The 24,522-nt window shown below is 44.9% G+C and overlaps 1 protein-coding gene across 1 annotated transcript in view; it reads left to right on the top strand.

The window, feature by feature from the left end:
• PDS5B (PDS5 cohesin associated factor B) overlaps positions 1 to 24,522 on the top strand; it is a 354,701-nt gene that overhangs the window by 67,695 nt on the left and 262,484 nt on the right. The window contains exons 5-7 of the mRNA XM_082246014.1: positions 803 to 900; positions 4,296 to 4,422; positions 22,847 to 22,927. Coding sequence (XP_082102140.1) covers positions 803 to 900; positions 4,296 to 4,422; positions 22,847 to 22,927 — 306 coding nt within the window. The remainder of the gene's footprint in view (positions 1 to 802; positions 901 to 4,295; positions 4,423 to 22,846; positions 22,928 to 24,522) is intronic.

The following is a 24,522-nucleotide window of genomic DNA, read 5'->3' on the forward strand; positions in this document are numbered from 1 at the left end:
TGACTTGCTGAAGTTCAAACCGAGCATCAGAATGGGGGAAAAACGTGGATTTAAGTGACTTTGCACATAGCATGGTTGGGGCCAGGCGGGCTGGTCAAAACAGTTTCAAAAACTACTGAAAGAAGATTGAAAAAAATGTTGCCTCGTCTGATGAGTCTCGATTTCAGCTGCGACATTCAGATGGTAGGGTCAGAATTTGGCATAAACAACATGAAAGCATTGATCCATCGTGCCTTGTATCAACAGTTCAAGCTGGTGGTGTAATGGGGTGGGGGATATTTTCTTGCCACGTTTAGGACACTTGGTACCAATTGAGCATTGTTTAAATGCCACGGCCTACCAGAGTATTGTTCCTGACCATATCCATCCCTTTATGATAGTGGTGCGTTATCCTGCTGGAAGGAGCCATCAGAAGATGGGTACACTATGTCACAAAGCTCAAATCTCAAACTGGTTTCTTGAACATGACAGTGAGTTCTTTCCTCCAATGGCCTCCACAGTCACCAGATCTCAATCCAATAGAGCATCTTTGGGATGTGGGGGAACAGGGGATTCACATCATGGATGTGCAGCTGACAAATATGCAGCAACTGCATGATGATGATATGTCAATATGGACCAAAATGTTTCCAACACATTGTTGAATCTATGCCACAAGGAATCAGGGCAGTCTGGAAGGCAAAATGGGATTCAACCTGGTACTAGCAAGGTGTGCCTAATAAAGTGGTCGGTAAATGTGTATATTTATGAGGAAACTCTATTCATTTCAGAATTGTTTGTCCTTTTTTTTGTTCTTGTACAGAATATTGCCTGGGTGAAGTCTTACAATATTTGTTTTGAGTTGGAGGATAGCAATGAAATTTTCACACAGCTGTATAGGACTCTGTTTTCAGTTATCAAGTAAGTAAAGGCATTAAAACAGTTATGCATTGTGTATATTTATATAGGCAATATGTTTATAAAAGCTAGAAGAATATTTACTTTTTTTTTTTTTTGAAAAAGGGTGAAAATTCAACTTAAAAAAAATATAACACCTGGTGGAGGCGAACTATAAGGTGCTATCTCGGTGGTACTTGGTGCCAACGAGGCTGGCCAAATTGTTTCCGGGCACCTCCCCCCCTGTGTTTCCGAAAATGTGGGCAGCACGGGGATATGTACCATGTGTGGTGGAGTTGTCCGAAGGCTCGGCGATATTGGATTCGGGTGATTAACCTGATCCACTTGGCGACTGGCCAGAGGATTGATAGAGACGCTAAGACGGTGTTGTTTTTGGACTTGCCGGTTGAGATTCCCAAAAATACCCGTTCCCTGATATTTTTCATTCTCCTGGCAGCAAAAATTACTGTAGCGCGTGCTTGGAAAACACCTGCACTGAATATATTGCATGTGAAAACTAAAATGTCGTGGATTATGCTTAACGAGAAGTTGGCCAGTATTCGTTTGGATAGACAGCGTAGATTTGACAGCGTGTGGAGCCCCTGGATAGAGTATTTGCAGGCTCCGTAGTTGCGACTGGGTGGCTTGGGGTCTGGCAAGGGGGGGACATGTGCCTGTTTTCCTTTGTCTTCCATTTTCTTTTCTCTTGGTCTCCTTTTCTTTCTTGTTCTTTTCTTTTCTCTTCTGTTCTTCCCTTCTCTCTCTCCACGTTTTTCCTCTCTCTCCACCCATGGTGGTGTGGGTTGTTCTTCTTTTCTTTTTTTCTGGTCCTTTTTGCTTTTCCGTTTACTAGCTTTTTGGGGGGTCTGGATGCAGGAGAGGCGTTATTAGCTCTGACTTCAGAGCTTTGGTTTGGGTTTCTTGTAGGGATGCACCGAATAATCGGCGGCCGAACATTATTCGGCCGAAAATAGAAAAAATAGCACTTTCGGTGTTCGGCCGAATAAGTCAAAAGGCCGAATAATTTTGTGCCGAATAATAGGGCTGAACGATAGTCGATATGATATTGACTATCGTTCTGTGGCCGTAGGCGATATTCATATCGCCGAGGTCACGATATTTACAGGGGGAAGGGACTCGGAGGAGGACAGGAGGACTCACAGACTTCCGTGTTAGGCAGGGGAAGCCGGGACACTTCAGCGGTGAGCATACATACATTACTCACTCGTGCACTGCAGCCCGCCCCACACATTCAGTGAGTCTTACTCTCCTCCCTAGTTTTTTCAATGGCACATTCAGGAAGCCAATCACGCCGTGATTAGCTGCACAGCGAACCAATCACGCGTGCCTGCACACCTGATTGGTTCCGCTGTGCCGCTACTCACGGCGTGATTGGCTTCCTGAATGTGCCATTGAAAAAACTAGGGAGGAGAGTAAGACTCACTGAATGTGTGGGGCGGGCTGCAGTGCACGAGTGAGTAATGTATGTATGCGGCTGTGCTCCTTTCCAGGCTCCTACTAGTCCACCTCCAGCCTCCTACTACCACCACTATGAGAGACTGTCTGTCACTGTATAATCTGATCGAGTCCACACTGACACTGACTGACTGTCACTGAGTAATTGATGTTACCACATTAACCCTGACCTGCCCAGTGCCCTGTATCTGCAGTTAAAATTTACAAGGCTGCCTGCATGCTTCCTGATTTCCATTCCCAGCATCCTTCCCAATCCCTACAGTGTCACTAACATTAACCCTATGGTACAAGGCTGCAGTGTGCACTGAATCCCATTCCCTACAGTAACATTTAGGGGGAGAGAGAGACATGAGAGGACAAGAGAGAGAGAGAGACATGAGAGGACAAGAGAGAGAGTGAGAGGACAAGAGAGAGAGAGAGAGAGACACGAGAGGACAAAAAATTGGCAAAATAAATGAAAAAAATGCAAAACACCGCGTTCGGTATTCGGCCTTCGGCCAAACATTTTATTATTATTCGGCTTCGGCTTCGGCCAAGAATTTCATTTCGGTGCATCCCTAGTTTCTTGCTATGGGTCTGGATTGCTACTTATTATTTGACCGTTGGTTTCCTCTTCAGGGGAAGTAAGGTTGGGGGGGGGGCTTCGCACCCTTTCGTGGACACAGTTTGTGCCCATTCGGGGTGTCTGGGGCGGGGGGGGGGCCCCCTCTGCTGGCTGGTCCGTTAATGGACTCTTGATGTACCTCCTATTGAGGAGACTAAGTTTTGGGATTTAATGTATTGTGCGGTTTACCTTTTATAACTGACTTCCTAGTTGCCAATACTGTTTTGAGCCATGTTTTGATATGCACTGTTCTGGTACAGGATGCCTTTTCGCATGCTACCCCCTTTCTTTTTTTCTATATTTTCTACTTTATGTTTTACTATTGTAATGTGTTGTTTAAAATCAATAAAAACTATTGAATATTAAAAAAATATAACACCCAATCAGCCATCCTGATGAATGTCTTGTTATATTCCACAGATAGGAATTAGGGACAGCAGCAAAATTTTTATTTTTTTGTGGTGGGGTAGGTGTTTACATAGTCGGGTTGAAAAAAACAAGTACATATTATTCAACAAATGGGGGAAAAACATGTTGTCCCCTTTGATAAAATGGGCAGGCAACAACTGCTACCCTCTAATTTACATGTGTGAAGAGTGAATCTTCTTGAAGTCAGATCTGACCTAAAGCCTTAAAATGAGAAATGGGAAAGTAGAGTGCATTGATTCTTCAGCACTGCTAAGTAGGAACCAGAGCCTGCACAAGTAATGAGCAAATAATATTACTCACATGGAATATATTACAGAGATCTCGATAAATACATTTTGGAAATATTTACAATAATCTGACTGCTTTCACATAAAAACCCAAAACCTTTTCCAGACATTTTGAAGCATTGTTAACATGTTCTTTTTCTTTAAGGAGAGAGTAAGCGCACCTATCCTGTTTGATGAGTTAATGTTACCTGACTAACCCCCCCCCCCCCCCACCAACCCAACCATAGATGGATAATTACCTTGATCTGACAGCCACTGCCCCCAGGGATTGTTAACATCCAGCGCTGCAATCCCCCTGTGTTCTGGCCAGTCTTGCGCAATGGAACCCCATAGAAGTCTATGGGGCCAATCTACCTCCATATTTGGTCAGGAAACACTGGGCGACCAGCCCCATAGACTTTTAGGTGACCTTCACTGTTCAGGTCCGGCCAGGACACAGAGGACTTGTGGTGTGGGGTTGTAAACAATCGTCAGAGGTGGTAGATGCAGGTAAGTATGCATCTCTGGAGAGAGGGGGTGGGATCAATCATGTCACCTTGATGGTTCTCTAAGGACATAGCCTTGGTTTGTATGGTATTTGCTTTACCGAGTGGACTAATATTTTTCCTTTTCATTCAATTTAGCAATGGTCATAATCAAAAAGTTCACATGCATATGGTGGACCTGATGAGTTCAATCATTTCTGAAGGAGATACAGTTTCTCAGGAATTGCTGGATACAGTTCTCGTAAACTTGGTTCCTGCACACAAGGTACATGTTTGTTCCCCCCCCCCCAAAAAAAAAGTAGTTTACAATTTCCTCTGCTGTGAATGTCACAAATTGTCAAATTTGAATCATTAATGAATACGTTCGCGTTAAGTAATAAGTTACACCCATATTCAGGATTTAACCTGTTTCTAAAGCACCTGCTTGCAGGGGCAATGCTCTGCAAGCTCCTAGGGAAAAAAAATATACATGCATATTTTTTTTACCTTTTTTAAAAAGAGAAAAAAAAAACTTTTTTTCAATTTTTAGGGGAATTTATCCTTTAAAGTATAGAGTATATTTACTTCAGTCTGATGTAATGTAATAGTTATACACATAGGGCCAGTGAAATGGCCCATAATTTTGTTTTGCAGTTTGTAATTGAAAGGGAATCTTTTTGCTAAAATGTTATTTTTTTTAGCTAGTTATGTTCTTGAGAGAACTACAATTAACAGCCGGACTGGGAGTCAGACTAGATATTCTAGATCCTTAAGGACTCCGAGTCGTCTAGCCAGCGTCACAGCTCCACGCTAGGCCTCGCCACGACAGATCCCCAATGGACGTGGGCTGGCCTGCGAGTGAAACGTCTTGCCAGGATGCACAGGACCTGGTTTGGTCGGATTCGCAGCGTACCCCTTGGCTGTGAGCACCCCCTATTCCAAGATAGGGAGGTGGTCTGCCCGGAATAGTGCCCATCCGGTCCATGGTGTGGTAAGTAGTGTCTCTCTCTCCCCCATTATGGTCCCTCGGGGTGGACGTGGGCCCCTCCTTGGGATGGTCGGACCCTCGGATTTCTTTCCATTCCCCCTCAGCCCCTCTAACAGTCACAGTGGTCTTTTGGGCCCAACCTACCCCCACGTCCCTGGGGTGAGTTAAGAGCTGGCTTTGCCACTTGCTCCAGGAAAAGGGGGTGGATGTGGTTGTTGCTGACCGGCTGTCCTAATCACACACGGGGGTCTTTGAGCAAGTTCCTCGCCCCCTGGGGGTTAGTGACGGGGGTAGGGATGTCCTTTGGGCTCCCTGCGGTGGTTATAGGATGGGGTGGGGGAGCAGATGTCTCTTCTTCCGCGGGTCTGCTCCCCGCGTGGCTGGATTGGGCCGAAAATTTAGTACACGCTTTGCGGCCTACTTGCGGCTATCCGGGTACCTGACAAAGCTGTCCGAGTGCCATACCAAGCTGACCGAGGCTTGGTCGAGCTGAGCGGATGCTAACTGATCGCCTCTTGCGGCCGGATCGGGCCAAAAATTGAGGCCACACCTTGTGGCCTACTCGCATTTGACGGAGCTTGCTGTCCGAGTGACTGATCAGGCTGTCCGAGAGCCTAACCGAGCTGTCCAAGCTGCTGATCAAGCTAACAGACCTTTGCGGCCTACTCGTGGCTGGCTGACCGAGCTGCTGACTGGAGTGAAAGAGCAGCGGATTGGGCGTCCACCCTCTCCCCCCCTCCCCCTCAGGGGGGTGGATATATGGACTGCCTGGTGCTCCCCTCGAACCTGGGGGCCTTGGGGGTATTGTGTGGGGGTACTCTGCCTGCGTGTCAGCATCATGGCGGGCCACCTCCTCCCTTTTCTAAGGGGCTATATCTTTTTAGGTCCTTTATGGTGGGCGACCCTTAGGTCTATTGGGTGGTTCTTTTGTGAACCTTTAACCGGCTCCTCCTTGCGGGGCTGCGGTCTGCGACCTCCCCTGTTTATGTAATCAGGGTGAGCTTAGCATATTGTGACTCTACTGGGTCTGTGTCCACGCACTTCGGGTGCGCTGCGGTGTGGACGATTCTTTTTTTTTCTGCACATGCGCATACAAGGGCGCTGGTTGGTGCACTGATTGTATCGGTGCAGAAAATTCTAACATGGGGGGCGCCAGTACCTTCGGTGCCCACAGATCCCCTAAAAGCGGCAAAGGTACTCCCTTTTCCCACCTATTGTGACAAAATTGTCTCGAGTTAGTGGAGTTGTTCTAAACGCAATAATGGGAACCACGCGTGGTGTGGCTAAAAAGCTGGTTTGCGGACCAGGCTTCTAAAAAGGCTCTATCAGATCTTCCCTTTACAGGGTACCTCCTTTTTGGGTCTTGTTGGATGAACTGATCAAAGGACTCGCAGGTGGGAAGAGTACTCTTCTTCCTCTATCAGCTAGGGCAAGTCACCGCGTAAAGGACGGGGGCCCTTATTTTTCAGCACACAGGCCCCTTCATGCCTCTGGCCATTTAGGTCATCTGGGGGTTCCAAGAAGACGTGGTCGGGTAAGCCGAGAACAGGCTCCTCCAGATCTGCAGACAAATCTTCGTCTGCATGGAAGGACGTCCTCACCCGTATCTGGGGTGAGAGGACGTCTTTGTTTTCTGTCCGGAAAGGGTCTGCTTGGAAAGCTGTGTGTCCAGGGGACCTGGACTCTGAAAGAGTCCAGACTTCCGATCAATATTCTGGAACTCGGAGTGAAAAGCTTTGCTTGAGTCACTGGACAAATCGTCTGCAGGGTTGTCCAGTTTGGATTCAATCAGACAATACCATGGCCGTGGTTTATGTCAATCATCAAGGGGGCACCAAGAGTGTCCTGGCGGCCCAGGAGGTGGCTGAGATCCTAAAATGGGCAGAACATTTGGTTTCCAGCCCTTTCTGCTGTGCATATACCCAGAGTGGAGAACTGGCAGGCGGATTACTTTAATCATCAGGTGATGGATCAGGGGGAATGGTCCCTGCACCCAGAGGGGTTTAACCTGTTGTGTGTCCGGTGGGGGGGGACACCTGATGTAGACCTGTTAGTTTCTCGGCTCAACGAGAAGGTACAGAGGTTTGTAGCCAGGTCTCGTGATCCTCTGGCCGACACCACAGACGCACTGGTGGCTCCTTGGGGTCAGTATCGGCTGATCTATGCGTTTCTTCCGCTGAAACTTCTGCCAAGGCTTCTGCGCAGAATTAAGGTGGAAGGGAATTCCGGTCATTCTGGTGGCCACAGACTGGCCTCACCGATCTTGGTACGCAGATCTGGTAAGGTTGGTCGCTGATGCTCATGGAGACTTCCTCTCAGGGAAGATCTGCTGTCTCAAGGGACGATTTTTCATCCTGCTTACAGTCGCTGGCTTTAATGGCGTGGCTGTTGAAAGCCAACTATTGAAGGATAAGGGTCTTTCTGACTCAGTGATTCCTACACTGTTGAAGGCTAGAAAATCTACCTCCAGGAAGATTATCATTGTATGTGGAAATCGTACATCTCATGGTGTGAATCGCTTAAGATGCATCCACGCTCCTTTTCAGTGGCCAGGATTTCGGCTAGAAGGCTATTAAAGGCCAGGTGTCCGGTTTAGCAGTGTTTTTCCAATGCCATTTAGCTACGCATTCCTTGATTCACACTTTTATTCAAGGAGTTCACTATATGGCTGGCTCCTCCGATACGGTCCCCGTTATTTCCGTGGGACTTTAACTTGGTACTGTCTGTTCTACAAAAAACCTTCCTTTGAAAACATTAGGGAGAGTCCTCTGCTTTCACAGAAGGCAGCCTTTTTTGGTGGCATTTACCTCTGCTCGCAGAGTGTCTGAAATGGCGGCACTATCCTGCCACTCACCTTATCTGGTGGTTCACAGAGATAAAGGTGTACTCCAACCTAATCAGTCGTTTCTTCCTAAGGTGGTTTCTGATTTCCATTTGAATGAAGATATTAGGCTGCCTTCACTCTGTCCTAAGCCCAAGCATCCCAAGGAAATTGCCTTGCATTCTTTGGATTTGGTTCGGGCGATTAGGGTTTACCTGGCCGTTACGGAGCCTTTGAGGAAGTCATACTCCTTTTGTCCTCACAGAAGGGATTGGCTGCGTCTGCTGCGACTGTATCCAGATTAATAAGGCAGATGGTGGTACAGGCATATTCACTTAAGGGTCAGGTTCCACCTTTCCCTGTGAAGGCGCATTCTGCTAGGGCGCTGAGTGCCTCTTGGGCTTTTCGCCCTCAGGCGGCAGTAATACAAATTTGAAAGGCGCTAACCTGGTCGTCTGTGCACACGTTCACTCAATTCTATAAAGTAGATGTGTTGGCATCCTTGGATGCTTCTTTTGGGCGCAAGGTTTTGCAGGCTGCTGTTAAAAAGATTTTTTTTTTCTCTCTCTTCGAAGGGGTATGTTGTTTCTTAGGTGAGCTCCAGTTTTTGTTCTGGTTTAGCTTCATGTTACCTGGTTGGCTAAGTTTAGCCTTTGGGAATTACGTTCTTCTCTGTGGTGGTTTTCCCACCCCTCATGCAAATACTGCTTTGGGACTTCCCAATGGTTAAGAAGAATACAGAGCTGTGTCTGTTAATGAATGATAGAGAAAACTGGATTTTTGACTTGCCATAAAATCAATTTCTCTGAAGTTCATTGAGTGCCATGAAGAACGAATGGAAGCCCACCCCCCCCCTCCAATCCTCAACCTTTTCAAGCTGACATAAAGCATATATGCTGCCTTCTGCTTCAGATAGTTTTTCCGGGGTAATGCCTGCAGCTGTATTGCTTTTTTTTTTTTTTTTGAGCCAATGGTCGGCTTTCTTGTTATAACAGATGTGGCTGTTATTACAAGCAGCCGGAGGGGACGTCCCCTTCCTGCTGCCTTCCGTGGCTAGCCTGGGCTCTCCTGTCCCATTGGGAGGCCTGAGCGACCAGCCGGCACATCAGCCGGCTTATGAATGATGAGAGATGACACCGCTCAGGCTAGTCAAAGTCCACGATTCAAGGTGGGTGCTGAACCTCGGCTCGCCACCAGGAGAAGCATGAAAGAAGAAAATGGTCGCACACCACCACAGAATCCAATGAAGTCGTGTGAAACACGTCTACTGTCCACTTATGTGAGTAAAGAACTTTTCTTCATTGTATTCCTGGTGGTGTGCGTCCATTTTCTTCTTTCATACGGCTGGCCAGAGATCAGAACAAAGCTGTGATCGGCTTTGATCAGGTTTCGGATCTCATGTCAAGTAAAGCACCCCATTCCTCCATGCTCATGCACAGGAGCGAACGCATACATCAGTCGCACCTGCAAATGTAAACAGTGTTCAAATCCCACATTTATTCTCTGGGGTCTCTGCTAAAAAAATATATGTAATGTTTGGGGGATTCTAAATAATTTTCTAGTAAAAAATACTGATTCTCACTTGTAAGCAACAAGTGACAGAAAAAAGGCTTAGTGTCAGAAAAAAGGCTTAGTCTTCAAGAGGTAAATAGCAACGTATTTTGACTGCAGGATGAGGCATTTCTTGCTATTCCCCCGCCAGCAATAGTGCAAACCAGGCTTTAAAGACCATTCCATAGCTGTAAGAGGTTTCAAGGGACTAATAATTTATAAAGTGGTAGGTCTAAAACTTGCAGTTGGCTTCTGTAAACCTCTGAATGAGAATCTTGAACAAAATGATAGCTGTAACATTTTGGAATCCAGTGTTGTGGTTTGATGCTGCAGGGGTAAGTATATATTTTCTTCAAGGAAAAGAGTTCAGTTCTCGCTTTGATTTTAACAAAGGAAAGACACATTTGTGTTTCAGCTGTTAAGTACCAGGTGGATCTATTATGTTTTTAAGATTGTGTTGTGCCCTTGTCACTGGAAATATTGTAATGGTAGGGGAAAAAATTGATTCTTTGAAGTAATCAATTTAGTACTGTCTGTGGTATTTAATTTGTATATGGGTGCAAATAACCACTTGCAAACCACGCTTTGTAGTTTTACTACTACAGTGCGGGTTAGCTGTGCAGAATCGTATATATATGTGTGTGTGTGTGTGTGTGTGTGTGTGTATATGTATGTATGTATATGTATGTATATATATATATATATATATATATATATATATATATATATATATATATATATATATATATATATATATATGTACACCCCTCCCGTTTTTGTAAATATTTTATTTTATCTTTTTATGTGACAACACTGAAGAAATGTAAAGTAGTGAGTCTACAGCTTGTATAACAGTGTAAATCGCTGTCCCCTCAAAATAAACCGCTGGCAACAAAAGTGTGTCCACCCCTGAGTCAAAATGTCCAAATTTTAAATATTTTGTGTGGCCACCATTATTTTCCAGCACTACCTTAACCCTCTTGGGCATAGAGTTCACCAGATCTTCATAGGTTGCAACTGGAGTCCTCTTCCACTCCTCCATGACGACACCACTGAGCTGGTGGATGTTGGAGACCTTGCGCTCTTCCACCTTCCATTTGAGGATGCCCCACAGACACTCAATAAGGTTTAGGTCTGGGGACATGCTTGGCCATTCCATGACCTTTACCCTCAGCTTCTTTTGCAAGGCAGTGGTAGTCTTGGAGGTGTGTTTGGGGTCGTTATCATGTTGGAATACTGCCCTGCGGCTCAGTCCTTGAAGGGAGGGATCATGCTTTGCTTCAGTATATCTCAGTACGTTGGCATTTATGGTTCCCTCCATGAACTGTAGTTCCCCAGTGCCGGCAACACTCATGCAGCCCCAGACCATGACACTCCCATCACCATGCTTGACTGTAGGCAAGACACACTTGTCTTCATACCTCTCACCTGGTCGCCGCCACACCTTCTGAACAAATACATTTATCTTGGTCTCATCAGACCACAGGACATGGTTCCAGTGATCCATGTCCTTTTAATCTGCTTGTCTTCCGCAAACTGTCTGCAGGCTTTCTTGTGCAACATCTTCAGAAGAGGCTTCCTTCTGGGACGACAGCTATGCAGACCAATTTGATGCAGTGTGCAGCGTATGGTCTGAGCACTGACAGGCTGACCCCCCCACCCCTTCATCCTCTACAGTAATGCGGGCAGCACTCATACGTCTATTTCCCAAAGACAACCTCTGGATATTACGCTGAGCACATGCACTCAAATTCTTTAGTCGACCATGGCGAGACCTGTTCTGAGTGGAACCTTTCCTGTTAAACCGCTGTATGGTCTTGGCCACCGTACGGCAGCTCAGTTTCAGGTTCTTGGCAATCTTCTTATAGCCTAGGCCATCTTTATGTAAAGCAACAATTCTTTTTTTCAGATCTTTAGATAGTTCTTTGCCATGAGGTGTCATGTTGAACTTCCAGTGACCAGTATGAGAGAGTGAGAGCAATAACACCAAATTCAACACACCTGCTCCCCATTCACACATGAGACCATGTAACACTAACGAGTCACATGACACCGGGGAGGGAAAATGGTTAATTGGGCCCAGTTTGGACATTTGCCAGCGCTTTAGACATTAATGGCTGTGTGTTGATTTCTTTTGAGGGGACAGCAAATTTACACAGTTATACAAGCTGTAGACTACTTTACATTGTAGCAAAGTGTCATTTCTTCAGTGTTGTCACATAAAAAGATATAAAGTATTTACAAAAATGTGAGGGGTGTACTCACTTTTGTGAGATTGTGTGTGTGTGTGTGTGTGTGTGTGTATGTACAGCACAGACCAAAAGTCTGGACCCACCTTCTCATTCAAAGAGTTTTCTTTATTTTCATGACTATGAAAATTGTAGATTCACACTGAAGGCATCAAAACGATGAATTAACACATGTGGAATTATATACATAACAAAAAAGTGTGAAACAACTGAAAATACGTCATATTCTAGGTTCTTCAAAGTAGCCACCTTTTGCTTTGAATACTGCTTTGCACACTCTTGGCATTCTCTTGATGAGCTTCAAGAGGTAGTCACCTGAAATGGTCTTCCAACAGTCTTGAAGGAGTTCCCAGAGATGCTTAGCACTTGTTGGCCCTTTTGCCTTCACTCTGTGGTCCAGCTCACCCCAAACCATCTCGATTGGGTTCAGGTCCGGTGACTGTGGAGGCCAGGTCATCTGGCGCAGCACTCCATCACTCTCCTTCTTGGTTAAATAGCCCTTACACAGCTTGGAGGTGTATTTGGGGTCATTGTCCTGTTGAAAAATAAATGATGGTCCAACTAAACGCAAACTGGATGGAATAGCATGCCGCTGCAAGATGCTGTGGTAGCCATGCTGGTTCAGTATGCCTTCAATTTTGAATAAATCCCCAACAGTGTCACCAGCAAAGCACCCCCACACCATCACACCTCCTCCTCCATGCTTCACGGTGGGAACCAGGCATGTAGAGTCCATCCGTTCACCTTTTCTGCATCGCACAAATACACGGTGGTTGGAACCAAAGATCTCAAATTTGGACTCATCCGACCAAAGCACAGATTTCCACTGGTCTAATGTCCATTCCTTGTGTTCTTTAGCCCAAACAAGTCTCTTCTGCCACTCGTTTTCCTGTACTTAGCTGCTTTTTTCTTGCTATAATACAAATTCTAACCAGGGCCGTCTTTATTCTTGATTGGACCCTGGGCAAAAATTTTCTTGGGCCCTCTTGAATCCACTTATCAACTATTTGGGGGCTCAAGGGGCAGCTGCTTTGGGCCCCACAACAATGACTAGACCTGGGGCAGCTGCCCCTTTTGCCCTGTGTTAAAGACAGCCCTGATTCTAACAGTCTATTCAGTAGGACTATCAGCTGTGTTTTCACCTGACTTCTGCACAACACAACTGATGGTCCCAACCCCTTTTATAAGGCAAGAAATCACACTTATTAAACCTGACAGGGCACACCTGTGAAGGGAAAACCATTTCAGGTGACTACCTCTTGAAGTGTGACTCTTTGAATGAGAAGGTGGGTCCAAACTTTTGGTCTGTACTGTATATATGTGTGTATATGTATGTATGTATATATATATGTATGTATGTATATTAGGGATGCACCGAAATGAAATTCTTGGCCGAAGCCGAATAATAATAAAATGTTTGGCCGAAGGCCGAATACCGAACGCGGTGTTTTGCATTTTTTCCATTTATTTTGCCAATTTTTTGTCCTCTCTCTTGTCCTCTCGTGTCTCTCTCTCTCTCTCTCTTGTCCTCTCGTGTCTCTCTCTCTCTCTCTTGTCCTCTCACTCTCTCTCTCTCTCTTGTCCTCTCATGTCTCTCTCTCTCTCTTGTACTCTCATGTCTCTCTCTCTCCCTAAATATTACTGTAGGGAATGGGATTCAGTGCACACTGCAGCCTTGTACCATAGGGTTAATGTTAGTGACACTGTAGGGATTGGGAAGGATGCTGGGAATGGAAATCAGGAAGCATGCAGGCAGCCTTGTAAATTTTAATTGCAGATACAGGGCACTGGGCAGGTCAGGGTTAATGTGGTAACATCAATTACTCAGTGACAGTCAGTCAGTGTCAGTGTGGACTCGATCAGATTATACAGTGACAGACAGTCTCTCATAGTGGTGGTAGTAGGAGGCTGGAGGTGGACTAGTAGGAGCCTGGAAAGGAGCACAGCCGCATACATACATTACTCACTCGTGCACTGCAGCCCGCCCCACACATTCAGTGAGTCTTACTCTCCTCCCTAGTTTTTTCAATGGCACATTCAGGAAGCCAATCACGCCGTGAGTAGCGGCACAGCGGAACCAATCAGGTGTGCAGGCACGGCGTGATTGGCTTCCTGAATGTGCCATTGAAAAAACTAGGGAGGAGAGTAAGACTCACTGAATGTGTGGGGCGGGCTGCAGTGCACGAGTGAGTAATGTATGTATGCTCACCGCTGAAGTGTCCCGGCTTCCCCTGCCTAACACAGAAGTCTGTGAGTCCTCCTGTCCTCCTCAGAGTCCCTTCCCCCTGTAAAAATCGCCTACGGCCACAGAACGATAGTCAATATCATATCGACTATCGTTCAGCCCTATTATTCGGCACAAAATTATTCGGCCTTTTGACTTATTCGGCCGAACACCGAAAGTGCTATTTTTTCTATTTTCGGCCGAATAATGTTCGGCCGCCGATTATTCGGTGCATCCCTAATGTGTGTGTATATATATATATATATATATATATATATATATATATATATATATATATATATTACAGTTCTGCATTTCCAGGTAGGTATTGACTTCCGCTCCGCAGGAGTAGCTAGGCATAAGACTTATTCAAAAGAACAAAAGCATTTGCATATACACACCCATGGGGGCTGACCCACTTAGTCAATACCCCCCTGCAGTGACCACTCCCAACTCAGTTTCTTTCTGCCTAGCATCAAGGGTACAGACGCTCCAGGAGTTCGGATGGACCATCAACGTACAGAAGTCGTCCCTGTCTCCTTCGGTTCCTCTTCCCTATCTGGGAATGGTTCTGGACTCTGCTCAAGCAAAGGTGTTCTTGCCGGAGGACAAGCTCCGGACCTTACAGGACGAGATCAGGTCCCTCCGGGACAAGCCATCCTTGTCACTTAGGACCTGCAAGCGGTCCCTAGGGTTGATGGTATCGGCCTTCAAGGCGATACCCTTTGCCCAGTTTCACACACGGTCTCTTCAAGCGGAGATCCTGGCCAGGTGGGACAGACTACCTCAGTCTTTGGATCGGAGTGTCTCATTGAGTCGCCAAACTAGAATGGATCTTCTTTGTTGGCTTCAGTCCCCGGCTGTGTCAGAAAGCAAGTCCTTCCGTCCGTTGCTGTGGACGGTGATTGCCACGGATGCCAGCCTGTCGGGCTGGGGTGGAGTCCTGGGCAACCTATCTGCCCAGGGCACTTGGTCGGGGGAGGAATCCTCCCTTCCGATTAACATATTGGAATTGAGAGCGATCAAATTCTGTGTCTTCCAGTGGTCGGATCGACTTTGGGGCATCAAACCACCAACCAACATCAACCACCAAGGGGGCACCAGGAGTGCCCGGGCGGCCCGGGAGGTGACCGACATTCTGTCTTGGGCCGAGACTCATGTCCCGGCAATCTCAGCAGTTCACATTCCAGGTGTGGACAATTGGCAGGCCGACTATCTGAGCCGCCAAACCCTGGACCAGGGGGAACGGTCCCTACACCCGGAGGTCTTCCAAATGCTTTGTGCGAAGTGGGGATCTCCGGACGTGGATCTGTTCGCAGGTCGGCTAAACCACAAGGTGGAAAGGTTCATGGCAAGAACGCGCGATCCTCTGGCAGTCGCCTCGGATGCGTTGGTGGCCCCTTGGCATCAGTATCGTCTGATGTATGCCTTTCCTCCGATTCAGTTGTTGTCCAGGTTCCTTCGCAGGTTAGCCTCGGAACCGCATCTGGTGATTCTGGTAGCGCCGGACTGGCCACGCCGGTCCTGGTACGCCGTCGTTGTTCGCCTGGCAGTGGCGCCTCCTTGGCGGCTGCCAATGCGGGGAGATCTGCTGTCTCAGGGACCGATCTTCCATCCTGCTTTACAGTTGCTGGCTTTAACGGCCTGGCTGTTGAGACCCAGGTCCTGAGGGACAGGGGTCTCTCCCCTGAGGTCATTCCTACCCTGATCAAGGCTAGGAAAACCTCCTCTGGTAAAATTTATTACCGTACCTGGAAAGCCTGGTGTGAGTCCAGGGGGTTCTCCCCTCGCTCGTACTCGGTGTCGAGAGTGTTGGCTTTTCTCCAGTCGGGGGTGGACCAGCGCCTGGCGCTGGCCACGATAAAGGGCCAGGTGTCTGCACTGGCTATTCTTTTTCAACGCCCTGTGGCGTCTAATTCTTTAATTCGCACCTTCATTCAGGGTGTGCGACATTTGGCTCCTCCCAGAAGGGAGCCTTTACCTCCGTGGGACTTGAACTTGGTTCTGTCCATTTTACAGCGTCCTCCCTTTGAGAACATAAGGGAGATTTCGTTGCCTCTGCTGTCTAAGAAGGTTGCCTTTTTAGTGGCGATCACTACGGCTCGCAGAGTATCGGAGCTGGCGGCTTTGTCTTGTCACGCTCCTTACTTGGTAATTCACAAGGATAAGGTGGTCTTGCGACCACACCCATCTTTTCTTCCTAAGGTGGTCTCTGAGTTCCACCTTAATGAGGACATTGTCCTGCCTTCGCTTTGTACGAAGCCTAAGCATCCCAAGGAGGTTGCATTGCCTTCCTTGGATGTTGTCAGGGCGATCAGGGTTTACCTGTCGTCTACGGAGTCCTTTCGGAAGACGGATTCCCTCTTTGTCCTTCCTGAGGGACCTTGGAAGGGCATGGCCGCGTCTGCAGCGACCTTTGCCAAATGGATCAGACAGACCATTGAACAGGCCTATGCTTTGAAGGAACGGGTTCCACCCTTCCCTGTTAAGGCGCACTCTACCAGATCTTTGAGTGCGTCCTGGGCCTACTGGCATCGAGCCTCGGTGGCTCAGGTGTGCAAGGCTGCGACTTTGTCGTCAGTGCACACCTTTTCAAAATTCTATAAGGTGGATGTTCTAGCATCAGCTGATGCCTCCTTTGGCCGCAAAGTTCTCAGTGCGGCAGTGTCATGAGGGACCCTTGTTTTGTTGTGGGTCCCTGACGTTTGGGGTTGTTTATCCCCTGGATTATTTGCTTCCTGGGCTGTTGCTCCTGTTGAGCCTTTCTGTTGCCAGAAGGTTCTCTTACTATGCGTGTAAGGTTCCTTTCTCTGATGTGGGTACTGCGTTGCCTTTTCTACGGTTGCGTCTCCCACCCCTCATGTCTACACTGCTTTGGGACATCCCAATAGTGATGACTTAGAGGTGGCGGCAACTGTCGGAGGACGTAAGAGAAAACTGAATTTTTGTAAAATCTTACCTGTAAAATTCCTTTGGGAATTTGGGGGTGATTTGCAGTTTATTTCATGAGACATTTTTAAACTGTTTCTGCGCTACTATTCTTTTAGTGTGTTTGGTGTGTTTTTACATTTGAATTTGCTGCTGGTTCTACCCCCCTGCGAACGTCACGTTGCAGGAGACGGAAGCCGGGGTACACAGAGCATCGGGAGGAAGATCCGCCACCACACACCGCCGGGATACATCGCTGGATCCCGGGGACAAGGTAAGTAACCCCTCTACCAGAATCCAGCAATCTTCCTAGCGGTACCCTGAGTGTGGCTCGGGGTTACCGCTTTTGGCACTGAAATTTAACCCCGAGCCACACTCGGGAATACCTCTAGGAAGGTTAAGTGTCAGATTGCCCGCCTTCCTGCTATGTTGCTGATCACCCCCATTACTGGTATAAAAAAAAAAGAAATTCAGTATATTTCCCATAATTTGTAGACACTGTACCGGTATTTCATGTAATCTAATCGATATACTCTTATTGGTATTTTTTTTTTACCAAAGACATGTAGAATATATTTTGGCAACAATTTGTGAAGAAATTTCGTTTTTTTTCATTTTTATTTATTTATTTTAATTGGATTTGTTTTATATCAGAAAGTAAAAAGTATATATTTTTTTAAAAATGTATGCTTTTTCATTTATAGTGCAAAATTAAAAAAACCTGGCCTGTTCATGAAGGGGGTAAAATCTTCCAGATGATGTGGTTAAAACTGTCACTGACTTTACTCAATCGTATTATTTGCAGATGCACTACAATGACTAACATTACTCTTTCACACTGACCACGATATTGAAATCGTGCTAAGTATCCAAACAAAAGAACTTGCTGCTCCAGGTGAAACAGGAAGCCTAGAGATGTCACGGGTGCCTGCCTCGGCTCACCTCCGCATACGATCAACACTAAAAGAAAAGGCCGCATTTCAAGATCCATCAAAATTCTTGTTATGAATAAGCGCACCGGTTAATGTGTGAAATGCGTCTACCATTTGTACTGCTTGTAACACTCGGGATGTTCGTTTATTAAACAAGAATTTTGATGGATCTTGGAGTGCGGCCATTTCTATAGTGTTGATTGAAATCGTGCGACTTCATCTGAACTCACACGATTTCAAAGCCGCATTTCAGTCCGACTTTGGGGGCGACTGCGGGTTCATGCACAGATGTCTATTGAAGTTGCCCTTGAAGTCGCCAAATGTAGTGCAGTAACTTCTTTTCGAAATCAGTGCGGTGCCACAAAGTCAGCTTCGCACTGATTTGCACGGTGCCATTGCTGGAAATAGGCTGCGATTTGATTGTGACTTGACCTGCCAAATCGCACCGATGTGAATGGGAGCTTAGTATGAATTTTTTTATTTTCAAATTTAAGACACTCCTCAAAATAAACGTTACCTTTTTCAGGAAAGGAATGATGAAGGTTTTCGACTAGCCTTTGTAGTCTAGAATAAAAAGTGTTTTAGCTAACTCCAGAATTTTTTTTTGACTCTGTGACTTTTACTAAAAGAGGTTTTTCGCAGGATTTTCCTGGCAGGTGACCCAAGCTTTTGCAGATACCACATTGTTGTGCTATTTTCTTTCCAGCTTGCCATATTCAGCAAATGGTAATCATACATTAACTTTTTTTAGAGATAGATAATGCTTACATTTGTTTTTTTTGTTATTTTTTTTTTTTGCAGAGATTGATATATTTTCACTGATAAAATCAGCATGAGTTAGCCAAACCTTTGCATAATACTGTTCATGGGAAACGGAGACTCCTTACTAATTTGTCATTACTTGAGCTAATTCTTGACTTTTTCTAACTAGTTATGAATATTCTGATTACTACATTGTTTGAAGGTATTCTAAATTTGTTGTATACCTTTAGTAAGAAATGTAGAATGGGGCTACTTGGACTTTTACCTATATTCATAACAGAAAAGTATTAAAATAAACCCAAATTATTCTCATAAGCATAAAACCATTCAATCAGGGCACTGCTGTAGTTAAATTGTCCTTGGGTACAATTTTCCAGTGCAAGTTGTATTGAAATCAGTTATTTAATTAAGATTCCTTTTTCCAAATAAAAAACAAAAAAAAAACTGGTGTGAATCTCTATTCTTGTTTTTACCATTTATCATTTTATATCCATATTTAATATCTTGTTTGGCATCAACTACCCCCCATACCTGATCTATATTTAGCATTTCAAAGGTGTTTTTCTAAATGTTGTGGAATTGCGTAGGTGATTATTACTCCTATGTAGTCAGAGAATTTTTGTAATCTTTCCAATAATTTAGCTGCACAAAGAATAAACACGGTTCATAAGAGTATATTTATATGGAATCTTTTTAATAGTTTTATTCACATTTTTTTATTTAAAATATAGACAGGAAAGGAGAAGGGGAAGGCGCCACCTAAATGTAGACTTAAAATACCAGCATTTATTCCACAAGGTTAAAAACACTTACAATATGTAAGAAATTGTCTCACTCATCATATAGTTCATTGGCAGTCCAGATGGCTGGAGGGAGAAATGAAAAGGCTAGGACGACTTGCAGATCCAGGAAGTCTGCTTTGACCAGCATGGACCGCACAGACGGAAGTGATGCCACTGGAAGAGGCGGGAGTCTGTACTGGGAATGACAGCAATACAGGCTACGCGCCTTGAGCCTAAAGCTCCTTCTACTGAGCATGTAGCCTGTATTGCTGTCATTTCCAGACTGGACTCCCGCTTCTTCCGGTGACGTCGCTTTCGCCCATGCACTCAACGCTGGTCAGCTCAGACTTCCTGGATCTGCAAGGCGTACTAGCCTCTTCACATTTCCCTCCAGCCATCAGGACTGCCAATGGAGCCTGCAGGACGGCGGAGATCACGGAACTGATGACTGTATAATGAGCATGACTATTTCTTACATCTTGTGGAATAAATGCTGGTATTTTAATACTACGCTTAGGTGGCGCCTCCCCCTTTCACTTTCTATATCTTACAGAGTTTAGACAAACTCTCAGGGTGCCTTCCTCCTTTAGTCTTGGCTTTCCATGAACTTGAAATATAAAAATATACTTCGCTAGGCTTTAACTAGTTAAATAAGAAAAAACAGCTGACACAAAATCGTTGAATTTATACAAAAGATCAAAACAATAAAAATGATATAGGTGCAGCGCTTATCACTTTCTCTAAACTCCTCATTCAAGAAGACGAAAAGGAAGTCTTTTGATAATGTGTTAGGAAGACCACCACCAACACCCAATTTCACAGCCTCTCACCAATAGACAGACCCTCATTACAAAGGTCTATGCAAACAGGTCTACAGAAGCTACAGATGGTTAGTTTGGTACTGGCAGCATTGGAATCCCAGCGACTTGTCTTCAGAGTAATCCTCTATATCTTACGCAGCTAAATCGTCATGCAGAAATAAATAGGAGATTCCTCCTAGTGTATTCCAGCCTTTCTCCGCCTTTACACTGAACCCTTGAAATAAATTTCTGGTCTCAGGGAACCCCTGCTAAAAATCTACAACTCATGACACATTTGTGTGACAGTCAGTGGGAAGAATGCTCCTTACTCCTGTAGTCATTGGGAAGAATTACCCCCTTACAGATAGCTAAAAGGAACAATGGTGTCATTGGAAACTTATCTGAGAGGCAGAAATTGCCTATTGATCAAGGAACCCCTAGCAACCTCAGGAGGAACCCTAGGGTTTCACAGAACCCTGGTTGAGAAACCCCGGTGTATACTATTTGACTCACTTAATTGAAAAATCAAAAACACTTACACATAGGTAACGGACTAAACACATCCAAGCTCCCAGCGTTGTATAGCTGTATCTAACCGTCAAGATGGCTGCTGTTTCCCGGACTGCAAGAACGCTGTGCGTCATTGGCTCCTCCCTATGCCTTTTCATGAACTTGGACTTATAGACCAAACTTAATTTCTGAGCATTTAAGAGCATTTCTTTGTTTTGAGGACATATCCCTTTTGCGGAACATAACTCTGCCTAATGATTTTAATTTAAAATACAACTTTTTAGTTTAGATTTGGTTTTGTAGTAAATCGGAAGTCTTGTGAGCTGGCGACTTTATGAGCTGCACTGTTTATCCGTTAGCATTATTCTTAGCCATGTCTGTGACAACTACAGACCTCCCCATGTTACAGAAGAGGGCAAGGAGTTTTTTTTATTGTTTTTTGTAGTCTTGTCATTGGGCTAACAACATGGATTCTACATAGTTTCAGTACACTGGGTAAACCTTCTCACCCTAGGACAGGAAGTATGTGACTGGCAGGATCACCAGGTAAAAATAGAGAAAAGCCTGGAAAAAGAATGCACCTACCATATGTAGGGCCTTTTAAGGTCACTTGATCTCTCAGCGCTTTTTTTTTTTGTAGCCCTTAGCCTACACCTTTAAAAAAAACATCTGAACTAGCGCACATAATACTTTATTCTATGTATCATTTCAAGCGGTTGTAAACCCAAAAAAAAAAAAAACCTGCAAGACAAAGGCATAATGAGCTAGTATGCATCGCATACTAGCCCATTATGTGTAACTTACCTTAGAACGAAGCCCCGACACGGACCCCCGGACATCGCTGCAGGCGCTGCCATGATCCCTCGCCATCTCTTCCGGGTTCGGCGGCTCCGGCGCGGTGATTGGCTGGAAGAGACGGCTCCGGCGCGATGATTGGCCGGAGCCGGCAAGCTCCCGGCAAGTAGATTGAAGGTCCCCCGGACCTTCAGAGCGCATGCGCTGCTCGCGCGAGCGGCTGCATGCACTGTAAATATCTCCTAAACCATGCCGGTTTAGGAGATATTATTTGTACCTACAGGTAAGCCTTATTATAGGCTTACCTGTAGGTAAAAGTGTCAAAAAGCGGGGATACTACCGGATCAGTGGCTAGAAGTATTATATTTACGTTGGGTCGCTATTCCAAGTGATTATAAAGGAGAAAAAAAAAATCTCTACACTGTACTTACCTGCTCTGTGAAATGCAATTGCACACAATGGCCCGAGCCTCCTCCTCTTGGGACCCCGCCAGCGCTCCTGGTCCCCCTTTTCTGTCCAGTGTCCCCATGGTAAGCCGCTTCCCATAAGAGGCACTTGTGCATGCTCAGTCCTGAACAAGGAATGCATTAAGTTAAAAAATGTTTAGGCTTTAAAACCAGTTTAAGGAAAACCATGACATTACTGTTGGTAACGGCATAGATTGTGGTTCACACTGATCATACCATTTGCATTGATACTTGGTTGAATATAATGGTATCGTTGGCACTTGACAATTGGTTGCAAATACTGAACTGTTTGTTAAAAATCTGCTATGTAATAATAATAAAATAATACATTTTTAATATATTTGTCAATTGCATGTAAGGGGAATTTAGCCTACAGCAGGGCGCTGCTTGAATGTGTTAAGCTGGCTATATACTGTGATTTTCACTCAGTCACTGAGGAACTGGCTGAAATGTATTCAGTGGGTGGCCCTGTCAGCTGCCTCTTGCTTGACATCCCTTAATTAAAAAAAATCAAAGGAGCCAGGTGAAAAAAATGTTAGCTGAAAAGTATCTACAATCCAATCCGATGCAGCTGCGGTTCATTTAATTTGTCAGCAAGTGGGGCAGCTGTCAAAATACCATAGGCACAGCAGGAGATTCATCCTTCTGTGCTGTATAGTGTAGATGGAGGAATCTGTTTGTTCATTCAGCCTGCGGTGTGAGAAAAAAAAATCAGTGTATGGCCAGCTTTTGAAAGCATTGTATATATTTAGTCTTTTTGTGACAAAGCTTTGATTCTAAAATGTTCCCAATTGTTGAATGAATGAATATATATTTATACTGTATGCCCGTAACCTTGATCTTTGATTTCCTGATCTTGGATTTCCTCTATTATTTCTCCATTCTGTGGTTTGTTTTATAGAATTTAAACAAACAGGCTTATGATCTGGCCAAAGCCCTACTGAAGAGAACTGCTCAAGCAATAGAACCATACATAACAAATGTAAGTTAAAATGATATCTATATTATGATCCTGGGAACCAACAACTGGGATCTGAGCTAGCTTTACATTTCTGTCACTGCTTAAAGCGGTTCTTCAGTCTGTTCAGCAAAAATTTGGTTGAATATATATTTTTATTAACAAGTTTAAAAAAAAAAAAAAAATGACAAAAGTATTATAACAAGAAAAGCAAGTTCACATAGAAATTGTGAATACAACTTGACATTGATCACACAGGAATGATTCAATCAAAATCGACATCCAGATGGAGGCACCATAATCAATATCAATTATTAATATGGCAATAGGTATTTCTTCGGATAGCCACTTAGTTCTAGTATCAAAGGTGTGGGCAATAGCTATACCGTAGGGACAGTTACGAATATAATCAATGTTACGTCAAGTGACACAGGATAAACAATGAATGATCATACTGGGGGGGGTGGGGGTGGGGGTGTGATCACAGAGAGAAGGTGATCACAGGAAAAAAAAGAAAACCAGAAGAGTGGCCAAAGAGGGAGAGAATAGTATGTAGTGGATACAAGTCCTCTTGTTTAATATCACAAAATGGCCAGGGCTTATTGTTTTAAGTTTATTCCTCAGTTTCTCAGAAGTGAAGTAGTGCATCTAGATGTACAACACGGTTGCATGTTCTCCCAAGTATCCTATTCTTTAACTTGCATTTCCTCCATTGGCATAGTGTCACTGATTATGTCCGCCCACAAGGACCAAGGAGGAGTGGATGTGCTTTTCCAAAATCTGGGAGAAAACTGTCTACCTGCAGGAGGTTCGGCAAAAATGAATTGTCAGCAGCTACAGTGCATTCGGAAATTATTCACATCGCTTCACTTTTTCCACATTTTATGTTACAGCCTTCTTTCAAATGGATTAAATTAACTATTTTCCTCAAAATTTTACAAACATAACCCCATAAAGACAACGTGAAAGAAGTTTGTTTGAAATCTTTGCAAATGTATTTAAAAAAAAAAAAAAAAAAAAAAAAAAAGGAAAAATATCACATATACACAAGTATTCACAGCCTTTGCCATGGCACTCAAAATTGAGCTCAGGTGCATCTTGTTTACACTGATCATCCCTGAGAGGTTTCTTTAACTTAATTGGAGATCACCTGTTGTATATTCAGATGATTGGATATGATTTGGAAAGGCACACACCTGTGTATATCCCACAGTTAACAGTGCATGTCGGAGCACAAACCAAGCAATGAAGTCCAAGAAATTGTAGACCTCCGAGCCACGACTGTATAGAGGTACAGATCTGGGGCAGGGTACAGAAAAATGTCTGCAGCATTGAAGGTCCCAATGAGCACAGTGGCCTCCATCATCCGTACATGGAAGAAGTTTGGAGGAAACCAGGCACCACTCATCACCTGGCCAATGCCATCCCAACAGTGAAGCATGGTGGTAGCAGCATCTTGCTGTGGGGATGACTGGGAGACTAGTCAGGATCGAGGGAAAGATGAATACAGCAATGTACAGAGACCTCCTTGATGAAAACATGCTCCAGAGCGCTCTGGCCTCATACTGGGGTGAAGGTTCATCTTACAACAGCACAATGACCCTAAGCACATAGCGAAG

The sequence above is a fragment of the Pelophylax lessonae genome (genome assembly GCF_965119305.1).
Source record: "Pelophylax lessonae genome assembly, chromosome: 2".
NCBI classification, from domain to species: Eukaryota; Metazoa; Chordata; class Amphibia; order Anura; family Ranidae; genus Pelophylax; species Pelophylax lessonae.